This window comes from Papilio polytes, unplaced genomic scaffold, assembly GCF_000836215.1.
Source record: "Papilio polytes unplaced genomic scaffold, Ppol_1.0 DF821845.1, whole genome shotgun sequence".
NCBI lineage: Eukaryota > Metazoa > Arthropoda > Insecta > Lepidoptera > Papilionidae > Papilio > Papilio polytes.
In genome coordinates, this window is record NW_013527359.1 from 952,686 (window position 1) to 966,230 (window position 13,545).

Sequence of the window (13,545 nt, forward strand, 5' to 3'; positions counted from 1 at the left end):
CACATTGCTCATAAGCGCTCTGCATTAACAATCTTCTTTAACCTTTAAACGAAACGAGTAGAGTTGAAAATCGTTTGATTTGATGTACCAGTAACATTGTTTTTATAATCCACACGTATTCTTTTTTCGGTCTCGTTTATCGCAATATTTATATTTATTTTTGTAACAGATCCGGTTTATTTTTTGTCGTATAATTAATAAACACTTCTTGTTACAAAAGTACAATACTTAGATGTGACAGATAAGTCATGATTATAGAATAAATTTGTAATGGGCCCTGATTACTCCCCTGAGGGAATCCATTATTTTTGCTTGAAGTATTTTAAAGTTTATTACTGAAAAGCAGTGTAATTCTGTTACATAAAAATACAATAATAGTGACGCAACAAGTAGGTTGTAGACCTCGTAGATCTTAACCACATTTGCTAACATTGACACAACACCATGTCAGATGCGGGCGGTAGTTAATTATCCCGCCTACGTCAACGCAATATCATAAACAGGCAACAAAACCCGCTTTGTATTGTGTCACAGTCGCCCATTTGAAATTGGCTTGTATTTTTAGGACATACGCCAGTTATGTGTCTTTGACCTGTCTTGCGAAGTGAAGATTTCAAAAACGTTTATATTTAAGTTTTAAAAAATCTTCTCGTGATACTAAGAAAGTTGTGTATTTGAAAATTTTGTGTCTATAACAAAATCTGATTTTACTTATGGATAATCGACTTCTAAATTGCAGTTGGAGTAAATACGATTAAAAAGCTTTTTTATTAAAACGCTAGTTAGTATTCTTGTTCTCGTATATTGCCTGTAAAATTTTCGAATTCATGGCCGTTAACTCTCGACTTATATTGTTTAAATTACAAGAACAAGATATTAACTAGAATAAATAACTAATAAAAGAAAAAGATATCTGAATAGCGAGTGGGACACTTAACATTCCAGTACGTACGGAGTTGCTCGGTTTATTTATAAAATTGTTGCCCCCGGTTTGGTTTTTGTTACGAATGCCTATAAAAAGTATTTTAAACATCGATCAATATTTTACTTGGAAGTGCGTAATTGTACGGGATGTTATTAAATACTGTTTATAATTCCGAACTGCAGATTAACTTTACTCGAAACATTGCTGTGAAATCGTACTCATTATAAAACTGCTTACAGCCTTACAAATAAACACGGTATAGACTATGAATAAACGGAGTATAAGCAAAATTTGTCGTTACATTTGCGTATATTCAGTTTATTCCTAAGTTTAACTTTATAACGCATTTATTTGTAAGGGTGTTAAAGATTTTCTTTTGTTTATTTTGTTTCTCTTTCTTTGCTCAGTTCTTCTTTTATTTTTTATTGTACTTTAATAAATACAAACAGCAATTTTTAATTTCTTCCTAACTACTTTGTCATTGGTTGTTGCAAATTGAGGTCTGTTGCATTCATTTGTCTTTTCAAAAGTGTTTTTTTTTGCGTGTAGATTATGTCTTATTGATGTTTTGTATCGCATTTTAATTTTACAATTACGTCAAATTAATGTTTAGTTACTTTAAAAATAGTGGTATGGACATGTTATGTGACGAGACGATGGGGACATAAACCAAAAAGTGTAAGATTGTATGGCTACAAAGGTAGAAGACCGAAGAAAGTATGGATGGATTGTGTGAAAGAGGATATGCTTAAGAGAGTAGTGGTTTCAGATATGACGGCTGCTAGAGATGTATGGAAAAGCAGCACATACTGTGCCGACCCTCCATAAGGGATAAGGGCAAGTTGATGATGATTGGATCTTAGTGTTGATTACTTCTTTTAATGTTTAAAGACACGGAAATAATTTGAGCTTGATTAAAATGATACGAAAGTGGTTTTATTTCACTTGTTTATATTAAACCTTAGTTGCTGCGTGTAATCTTGTTACTAAATGTCAATGTGTAGTTGATTTATAGGCGAAAGCTCCCGCCTCGGACTTGTTATTTTTTTTTGTTGTAATCCCTTTGGATGGAATCTTCTTACTCTGATTTACGTTTAGTTTAGTTTAAGGTATTAGTAATTATAGTTCAAAGAGGTGTTAAAGTATAAGCGGAGAGAAGTTTCTTTAGATTACTTTTATTTGTAAACTAGCTGTTCCTGTGCGGCTTCATCCGCATGATATTATGAAAATTTTATTTCATTGTTTACATTTGTCAAATTATTAATTTCAAATGTTAAAATGACATTACTTGATAACAAAGCATGGCAACCTTGCTTCCTTGATGTTGGCAGCAACTTATGGTCTCTTTTCCACATTAGGGTTTTTATCCAAATTACTTAAGAATTATTCGAAAATATGCTGTAATTGCTGACATCTTAGGTAACAAAGAAGTGTGTTTACGCTTTATTATAATAGTATAGATTGGATACTCTACACTAAGTGCCTACTTAAGAAAATGTTATGTCTCTGAAACTGGCAGTAAACTAAAATGCCAAGTTAATTTTACTATATACTAATTTTAAATTCGAAAATTTTAGATGGATCGATGTTTGTTAGAATTTGTAACAAATTACTGAACGGATCTCGATAAAATTTATCATAGATATAGAACATAGTTTGGATGATAGAATCGGCTATTTACTTTTGTTTTTTAGTAGGACGGAGTCGCGGGCGAAACTAGTATTATTTAATTTAATAAGCTACGTTGTCTTTGACAGCTGTCGTAGTTCGTGAGTTACATTCTCGTGCAAAACAGCTTCGAGGTTAACTACTGTTTTAATAAAAGTAAGGGTAAGAATAATCCATCATACGTAATTGGTGCGTGTCTAACCAATAAATAATATTCATCTTGGATTAAAAAATGAGAAGGATTCATGTTTTTTTTATCCATTTGCAATCCGTCAAGGCTTCGCACGTGTATATTCTGCACCTTTTCAATTTATGTGTCTTATTTTAGATGATTTACTATAGACTAGCTGTTCCTGTGCGGCTTCAACCGCGTTTAATTATGAGAATTTTATTTTCTTGTTTACTTTTGTCTAATTATCAATAGCAAATGTCAAAATGACATGACAATGACTCTTTCCCACATTAAGGTTTTTATCAAAAATATTTATCCCCTAAGTTTAATGGCGTGAAAATATATAGCCTAAAACTTGACGCAAGTGTAGGGCTTATTATTAAAAAAAGAGTTATTCAAAAATATGCTGCAATTGCTCACATCTTAGGCAACAAAGAAGTGTGTGTTTACGCTTTATTATAATAGTATAGATTTGAAATAAGTAAGAGAGATTGATTTTTTATAAAAAAAAGCGGGCAAACGAGCAACAGATCGCTTGATTTTTGCTATAGATTAGTTATTTTTATTGTTTTAAAAGAAAGGTGCAAACACTATTATAAAATATGATTCAAGTACTACGTGGGAGATGGCATCCGTCTACGTGTAAGTTTTATAAATGTGTTAATTAAATCAGTCTTCGCACATTCCCACACATAGAATGCTATTGTGTGTTAACACTTGAAGATATTATACACTTTTTTATTCGACTTTTTATCTAGTAGCTGGTTTAGTTTAGCTGCCATTTACTGTATACTTATTCTGTTAATTTAATATTAATTAAAACGGAACAGAAACAGTGATTCAATTTGGACATTACTTGTTACGGCATAACTCCGCCGCTAGTGGACCGATTTTGATAATTCATTTTTTATCCGAAAAGTAATGCTTGCAGGTGGGTCCCATTTTTTTGTTTGTTTTTATGAGTCTAAGACTACGACGTAGTTAATTAGTTTAGCTCAAAATCGCGCGACAAAATTTAGGGTCATTTTTTTGTACACACGCACAATTTTAACTGACCAGTTGTTCAGTGAAAATTTTCAATTATAACTAAGCGTTTGACTTTATAACCTCCATTTAAAGGCATACAAAAATATTGTACATAAGATTTTATTCGTATTATTTAACTCAACAAATATAAAAAGGTTGAAATTTTGCATTTGGTTTGCTTTTAAATACGAGTTCAATGTCCTTTCATATCTTGAATGCTGTTTTATGCGATCATAAATTCGGCAGTTAATGTGTTTAAGTTGTACGTGAGATTTGTTCATTTCAGTACCAGTTTGAGAACCGCTGACCGGTTTGAGATAAACATTAGTATAGGGATCAATTAACGATGAAATTTTAATGACGATAAGTCGAATGAAATAAGATATATTTAATTAACACGTAATGTTTTGTATCTGCACTTCTTTTTTATTTAATTTGTATTTACTACAGGTTAAAAGATTCCTTGATAAGAGTAAACTTACACTGTTACGTAATGTCGATGAAATTCTTTCAGTACAAAATCATATTGAATTTATTAACTAGTTTACACCCGAGACACAATCTTTGTAGAATTAAAAAAGTGAGTATCCTGTGTTCTTACAGACTATCATCTACATCTATGCCAAAATTCATCGAAATCCGTCCAGAAGTTTAGGCTACAAACTCTAACAAACATCCATGTACCTAAACTTTCGCATTTATAATATTAGTATGAAGTATAAGAAGCTGTTGTTTACGATTTTGTCGGCGTGGAACTTAAAAAAAATTGTAAAATATGCAGCCTATGTTACTCACTGATAAAGTAGCTTTTTAATGGTGCAAGATTTGTAACCGGCCCAGTAGTTTTTGAGTTATTTCAATACATACAAAAACACAAATCTTTTCTCTTCATCATAATAGTAAAGATAACATTTAAAATAATTGTTTAAACATTTAAGAAAATAGAAAGGATGAATACGGTATAGACAACGTAAAATTTGCAAACAGCAAAGCAATATCGATAGTTGGTTGCCTTGAAGAGGCAAAAGTCACAGGCGTCAACTATATCATACATCGCATTGAATATGTTAATACCAGTATCGTGATATGTTAGATGCCGATTAAATGTGCAGTGCATCCGTAACTAAATTATATACTATTATATAACAAATAGCTTTCGCCTTCGACTCCGTCCGCGTGGAATTAAAATAAAAGTAGTCTTTGTGTTCTACCAGACTATTCTCTACATCTATACCAAATTTCATCGAAATCCGTTCAGCCGTTTTGGCTGCAAACTCTAACAAACATCCATCTAAACTTTCGCATTTATAATATTAGTATGATAAATAGTGCAATCGTTCTAAATGATTTTTATTTATTGAGAGCTAAAAGAACAATCTAAGTAAAAAACAGCACGAGTAAGTTTTTAGCAGAATATAAAAGTGGAGGCTCATTCTATTGAATCATCATTATCTCCCCTGTCTTATCCTACTCCCGTAGGGTCGGCACACCGGGTTTTCGTCCTCCAAAGCACTCTATCATCCGTCATCTCACTCATCACTCCCTTCTTGATCATGTCACCTTTCACGCAATTCATCCACCTCTTTCTAGGTCTACCTCTACCGATGTACCCCTCCACATTCATAACTAACGTCAGTCTTGTTACATGTGATTCATCCCTTCTCATAACATGCTCTTACCACTCTAACCTGTTACTCTTTATGTTCTCAACCACTGGGACTACTCTTCTAATTTCTCATTCTATTGAATGTGGTATGTAAAAAAAGGTAAAATGTATTTCTTTCCATACAGCATAAAATATTCAGTCTAAAAGCTTAGGTTACTTTTTAATATAATCGGCTACAGTTATCAGATTTCATGTTTCGAATATTGCAAACACTATTTTCAAGTGAAATTCATATATCTTTAAAGAAATGAAGTAAAATTGAGGTAAAAACGCCGGTAAATTAGTAATGTTAGGGTATCACTACACATAACAATCTTGAACGAGTTCCATGAATCGGTCGATTGGAAGTCATTTGTGTAATTCCCGTATCTCCGCCCAGGGCGCGTTCAAATCTCATAATGGAAACAAAGCAAAAACTATAATAACTTGCTATCGAAGTGCTAACGATTCGACACACTATGACGCAATGCTGTGAATTTATGATTTAAGTAAACAGAGGAAGGGTAATTTCGTCTTTTAGGGCGTCCAATCCGTCCAAGAGCATCGATGGTATAAATATTTCGGCGAGTTTAAGTTCGTTACATATAATGTACAATAAACACGTCTGAATTACAGTTATTAGTAACTTTATAACTAGCTGTTACTCGTGACTTCGTCCGCGTGGAATTAAAATAATTAAATTAAACGTTTTCAAAGGTGCTAGAATTTTTTGAAATCTGCCTAGTAGTTTTTGAGTTATTACAATACATACAAAAATCTAAAAATACAAATCCTACCTCTTTATAATATTAGTAAAGAACTATTAACATGCAAGATAAAAAAGTTACAAGGCATCGGAATCGATATTACAAGCGTACACGAGTAATATAACACATTACCTGACAGAAGGCTGGCCGTAAACAAATCGGACGCCGGTAGAAATTATAGATAAAAAAAAACAAATAGAATGCTATTCAAACATGGCGCTTATTACAGCGGCATGAAATTATCGCCGACAGCCTTGCTCAGTGAAAGGTTAGCAGTCGTTGTGGGCGGTCGAGTTGATGTCCTTGTCAGGTTTTGAAATGTCGTGCTCTATGTTACCCGTATGTTAATATCTTCGCTTCGATTAATCGTAATATCTTTACGATGCTCGGATAAACTTATGATGGGCTATGATTGATGGTGAATGTTCTTGAAGCAACATTTTATTCCTTTTATAGCGTGTATCATCGAAATTTTTAGATAGTTTTAATTGGAATTTGTAAGAGACGGGTTCTTTTCACATTCTTGGATCTCAAATCTGTTAATTAGAAATGGATAATTAAATTAGAGAAATGTAAATTACATTAAGCAAGGTTTACTCTGTCAGAAATTGTAATATTTTCACGATATTAAGGGCCTGTCCCACCAAATTGTAAATTATCTAGTAACAATCTAACGTGTAAAACATGTGATGGAAATATCTTGTTACCTTATCTGACAGTCTCGTCATTTTTAAGCTATCTGACCCACTATCTGCTAGTGGTGGGACAGCTTACTGTTCTCAGACATTTAATAGTAGAAACCTTTAAGAACTTTCGTTTTTAACTTGATATCGCGTCAGGCGAATAAGAGAGCATGAAACTGATACCGTAAACAGCAACCGATCGTAAACCTTCGTAGTGAAACTGACGCTCTATAAACATTAAGAAACGGACGGTAGCCGGTGTTACCGAGTTTCTTGTACTAATAGTACATGGTACACGATGAACTGATATGTACCATATGGTACAAATACCAATATTTCTGGAGATCATGACGTAAATTGTAAGTGTGTTCATTTATGAATTGTTGACAATAATACAACTTATGGAGTCAGGAATTTGATTGGATTTGGAAGCGGCGAGTGGCATATTGAGGGTTTTAAAGGGTTAATGTTAACCATAAGGGTATTGGCGCTTTTTTAAATTTTAATTTAAATGTTTCTTTGTTTCAGATAAAGATGGCGTTGCTGTGGGGTATATTGACGTGCTTGTTAGCGGCTGCGTTTGCGCAATCGAACTATGACTCTCAGGCTAACAATATTGAATATCAGGGAGAGGGGCTGCCGGAGCAAACAGTCCTGGATGGCAAGGTCAGTATTCATTCTAGATTGTAAACACTGTTCTTGAATACTCTGTCTACTCAAAATGAGTGATTAAGTACCGTATTTAGAATTATTAAATGTTGAGACTGGAATAACACGTTTAAAGCGGCAGAGATTTTTCCGTACTAAGTATAATACACCCGAAGATAAAACTATTATTATTATGGTCTATAAACTTCTTATTCGCACTGTAAGAGATACGTACCAGGTGTTTTAGACCTGGTTTCGTATTCAACGTGTTAAGGGACAGCTTACTTAACCGTTAAGTAAATTTTGTCGAATACGTCATGTTAACTTTTAGCAACTTTTGGTAGAGTTTACAAATATAAAAATCCCACAATAGTGTAATAAAAATGTCCGAGTATATCTTTAAGAGTACAATGACCCTTTAACACTGTGACGAATTTGCCAAGTTACGGTCAGAATTGAAAGATATAAGTGTGAATGTTACATCAGACATTTTTTGCGCGATAGAGCAATGTTATTGAATTTAACTAATATGTTGCACTAGCTTTCGCCCCCGACTCTGTCCGAGCAGTAGTAAAAAAAAAGTAAGTAGCCTATGGCTTCTTTCAGACTATCCTCTACATCTGTGCCATGTTTCATCGAAATCCATTCAGCCGTTTAGGCTACAAACTCTAACAAACATCCATCCATCTAAATTTTCGCATTTATAATATTATTAAGATTAGCTAAAGCAGAAGACTAATTTATATCTAGATTACGGTATTTTTGGAACACGATTTGATGTATTTTTTACTATCTGTTACCTTATTTTTAATAGTAAGTAATCTGCGCATGATCTGAACAATGGTTATCAAGGTAATGTAACTTGAAAGTTGTTTCATTTCTCGGCGATTTTAGCAAAAATATTGACTGTTGATAGAGAAGATAGAGAACTCTCTATCTTTAGGCGGAGTTTTAGCCAATGAACTATAATTATTAAGCCGTTGTTTAGTAATCGATCATTAAAGTATAACAAAAAAGCATCGTTAGATTTGAACAGTCGATTAAAATATCTCACTTCGCGTTTATAATTATCGTTCCGCTAACGATGATATCGTCTGATTTAGAGGAATTTATTGCTGAATGCTTTCGTGATACTGGTACAGTCAAAGTTCTATCCATTTTGGTACAAGAACGTTGTCATCGATATTCGAATATAAGTGGGAAGCAAATTATATTCCTTCACTAGGACCAGTTTATTTTTAATACGAGAAGAGATATATAAGAGAGTATAGAAATTCTGTTAGAAGTGAATTACCACTTTTATATGATTTTTTAATAACTGGCTTCTACAGAACTTAATTTACTTTAAGGGATACTTAAAGAGTCTCAAAGAATGTGTTGATATAAATAGCTTCTGGATGGGACTTAAACTGTATACCGTTAATAAAAAAAATAATTGCTTTGAAATGGCCAGCATCCGTAATGCAACGGCACAACTCACTACAATCAATCGGCATCGAATGTGGGCTATAGCAGCCTGAGAAGTAATTATTTGGACCGTTACGCAAAACAAAACAATGCTATTATTGATGTGGTTATTAGCTGTTGCTCGCGACTTTTACGCGTGGAAATAAAAAATATAGCTTATGTCACTCAATTATAAGGTAATCATATTACTTCTTGTATGTTTAAATTATGTAGATCAATGTAATACATATTTACAGGATCACGCTTGATTTGTTTTTCTGTGAATACGGTTTTTTCCTTGTACCAAAAGTATTTTGTTCAATGATAATATAAGAACCGGTTTGTTATTTAACAGCGACGCATCTGTCAAATGGTTTTTTGCTAACGTGCAAAACATATTTTAAAATTTGATGGATAACTTCGGTTTTTCTTTGCTATTTTTTTGCTGTGGGTCAGTTGGAGTGGTTTTTCCTTTCCTTTTCTTGGAACTAAAAGTTGATTGAGATCAATGCACTTGTGTTTTATTGAATTTGAAAAAATAGTCCGATCTGATTTAAAAAGAGGATCTACAAATTGTTTGAAACATTTTTTGTTGCAAGTCTTCATTCTTTCTCGGGTAGTAAAATTGGCGTCTTTTTTCTTCCTCGTCCATCTTAGTTCTGCATTTCTTATCTTACAGACACATTTGTTAAATATTACCATTACTTGTATGTCAACATACATGAAATTATGTAAACAGAGTAAGAGCGGCCACACACTTGTTAGATATTTCCATAAATGACTTCCTTTAAAATATAGACGGACGTCCATATTAACAATACTTGTAAATTATTTAAAAACACACAAACTGAACTCCAATGCGGCAACGCCAATATATCGAACGTTCCGTTGTGACGACTAGTAAAATACTGAGCTTGTTGGCGACTGAGCGCCGAGACTGCAACTGAGTCCGAGCCACGCCTTGCTATATATTTTATAAAACTACCCCTCCGCTATTCCTTCCGTTTACTAATATTTTCCTAACAATATTACTGTTTTAAATAAATGTATTGATAAATAGCACAGATTAACAAATAAAATTTAAGAATACAGAACACATCAAAAATAGTTAAAAAGCTAACACACTGTTGTGCGATTGTCGATTGGTTCGCACTCAATTCAACTGTTTAGTTGCACAACTAAAAATAGAGTGTGCGCACTTCCATATAAGTTCATAGAAATCAAAGTGCGACTAAACGGTTTTGCGATAATTTGGTGTAAGGTGCGCGCGCTCGAAACCATAACATTGTTTAACATAATAGAAGTAGTGTTCATGACGTCACATAATGTTGAACACAACCACAACGTGTTGTCGCGCGAGATACCGTTCTCGTGATGTATTGCGTACGCTTATGCTCATATTACAATAAGTTACGGTGCTCTGCTTGACTTGAGATGTCGCTGACATAACGGTTCTCATACAAATATGAGTTCAATGTTATCATTGAAAAATTTTATTATCATATGTCAAAAGATTTAAATTGCAAATATATTATTTGTGATCTTTTATATTTAAAACTGGCTATTAGCGTGAAATAAAAAAATAGCTTAGTTGTTGTTGCAGACTATCCTCTACATCTGTATCGAATTTCATCGAGATCCGTTAAGTAGTTTAGGCAACAAACTCTAACAAACATCCATCCATATCTTTTGCATTTATAGACGTAGTAAGATTTTAATCTACGTGTCCTATACAATTTAGAATTCAATTGTTAAGTCTATATAATTCTGTAGACTTTAGTTACTGAACTGATGGTTGTCGTAAGCAACGATAGTTGTTAGTAAGGCAATGTAGTTTTATGGTCATAACTCTAACATCCACTGACCAATAAATCTGATAAAAAGTTGTAAATAAAACATGCAAATAGAATGTAAGGAGATATAAATCCCTAGGTATTATAAAGTTTATCTTAATGGACGGCTTCGAGCGTAGTTATTCGCGAGGCATTGTTGGGCGCAGATATCGTAGTGAACTGGACACAGCAATGATGGATACAGCTATCGTTGGAGAATAGCCCGTGGTGGTATTACGAAGCTTCGTTGACGGAGACGACACGTCATTAATATAGTTTACGTTATATTCATTTGGTCATACCACTTTGTTTCGATTTTTTTTCTGACATGCGCTAATATTTCGTTCGGTTCTTAAAATTTTCATTTTTGCTATTATCTTTAGAGTCAAACAAAATATCGTCACCATGTTTTTCGTAATACTTGTTTTTTCAGGTTTTAAAAGTATTTTAAATTGTACTGTTAATTTATAGTTATAGTTAATTTCAAAAAAATAATAAAAACACCAATGCAAAGTTTTTAAGTCCTTACATATATGACTATTGACTTTATAACAAATATGTCGTGTCGTACAACAATAGAAACTTGCTATTGGATAGACACAGCCGCGAGGCAATAATTAGCTTCTCGGATTTATAGCGGGCGGTTGCAGCGAGACTAAATATAGAATTACTGTTTGAACATTTTCGGTCCCAACATCGCGCCCAAACAATAAATCCTCCATGCTTGACACTTTTAATAATTTTATTTTTCTTTTCTTTCGCAGTAGGAGTTTTTCTGATGAATTTGTATCCGGATAGTCTTAAACTTGTTTATTTAAGTTTTCAAGTTTTGTTCTTTTATATCTTTAAGTTTTTGGATATGTTTAACTATTATTGGTTTTTCATCATCAACCTTTCGTGTGTTTTTTTATGTTTTTTTTTCTCTTATGTTGAAAATTTTCTAGGTTTACAGGTTAAGGGACTAGTATAGATAAATAAAGTTATAATTTTCTACTTCCAGGTGACTAAACTCGATGACTTGAGTCCCGTTATCTTCTTGAATAGGACCAGAGCGACGCTCAACTGCGCAGCAGGTTCAATGCAGGTCAATACAATCATATTTATCACTATATTTGCGTGAATCTAAAAAAAATATCGATACCAATTATAAGAAAATTATGATCGGCACATTGACCACCTATTTGATTAATCACATTATTTCACAATACGCTAATAGATGTTTCTCTTTGAGATAATTATTCACGTGAGAAAGATATTCTTATCTGAATTAACCTTCAATTCTAATTAGAATGTGGTAGTAAATGTTTCCTGTTTTCAGATCGAACTAAAGTTCAACGAGAAATTTTACGGCATCGCGTATGCCGATTTCGATAGACATTCAGCGTGTCAGGTCGCCGGCAAGGGAGCGACCTCCTACAAGCTGGAGCTGCCACTTAAAGGATGTGGTACTAAGCAGGTTGGTGTCTTGTAAATATTCAGCTGCGAAACTTTTGCTAGATGAAAACTTTTGGTCTCAAAATTATGGTCCTTAGTAAGTAATTTCTTAAATTAAAATTTAAGTGTTCTTCTAGGATCCTCTTCGTGTATTCACAAACAACATCGTGGTGCGTTTCCATCCGGGTCTGGAGATGGACGGTGACGAGGTCATCACCATCGTATGCCGCTATCCGCCGCCAATAGTGCCAAAGCCAGAGTTCAAACCTCTCATTTTTACGTAAGTTACTTACATACTCATACATTTAAGCTGTAATGACGTAAAATGTGAAACACTACTTCTTTGACCAGAATGTAAAAAGACAAAAAGTTAGATTTTTATGTTCTTCTAAAGTTCAGATCTCCCCTGTATCTTTATCTTCATCTGAATTACTTTCAGCCCTGAGCAAGGTCCGTTGCCAGCCAAAGCGCCTCTGGCGGGCACACACATCCTGATGATCATCTGCGCAATCCTCTTCCTCACGCTGCTGCTCCTGGGACTTGGCGTCTCTTACCTGTGTCTGCGGCGACGCGCGATGCCAGTGCCGAGGAGGCTGATTGATGACTCCTCCGCATCTATCATTAGCAGAGAGAGTATACAAGGTTGGTCTACTGCCTAGACATTTTGAAACTCTAGATTTTATAGTAGCAGTTGCAGGGGTAGATAATTTTATTTAAGTTTTTCCCATGTAATGTTAATGTGAACGTAGCACTAAATTTGGGTTTTAATATTTTTTCAGAGGTTAAAATACCTCGAGCACACCCTGTATACCCAGTGGCAGCGGAAAGTGCTAGTGTAGCGTCAGACACGATTCCTTCTGACTACCCGTCGGAGACTCCCAGCGAAGCAGAAGCCCATACTAACCAGGCATTCATGATGGACGAATCATATCAGAGTGAAGGTTAGTAAAGACATCTGGTTTCGTAATTATTACTCATTTGAAAAATGTATGTGATGTGTATCATACAAATATGTTAAAATTAAATCCAAAATCCATCAATAACATCATCGATCATTCAATTATATGTTTCATTTCTAATTTTTCATAAACACATATTAATGTATCACCATTCGTAAACGCATCCCAAGTTTATGTCCTCTCAAAACCGCGTGTAACCTTTATCTGTGTTTCTCGATTATTCATCAATTCATTCCATATTGTGTGTAACACCATAACTAATAGGGTACGGTGAGATGCACGAGACGAGCGCGTCTAACGGCCGCTATTCGCACGCAGCGCACGTGCACGCGCACGCCGG

At 34.1% G+C, this 13,545-nt stretch overlaps 1 protein-coding gene across 1 annotated transcript in view; it reads left to right on the forward strand.

Annotated features, from left to right (window-relative positions):
* LOC106107768 overlaps positions 1–13,545 on the forward strand; it is a 59,014-nt gene that overhangs the window by 40,758 nt on the left and 4,711 nt on the right. Inside the window, exons 3-9 of the mRNA XM_013288769.1 lie at positions 7,415–7,552; positions 11,813–11,896; positions 12,131–12,268; positions 12,384–12,526; positions 12,686–12,888; positions 13,026–13,187; positions 13,470–13,540. Of these exons, the coding sequence (XP_013144223.1) occupies positions 7,415–7,552; positions 11,813–11,896; positions 12,131–12,268; positions 12,384–12,526; positions 12,686–12,888; positions 13,026–13,187; positions 13,470–13,540 (939 nt within the window). The remainder of the gene's footprint in view (positions 1–7,414; positions 7,553–11,812; positions 11,897–12,130; positions 12,269–12,383; positions 12,527–12,685; positions 12,889–13,025; positions 13,188–13,469; positions 13,541–13,545) is intronic.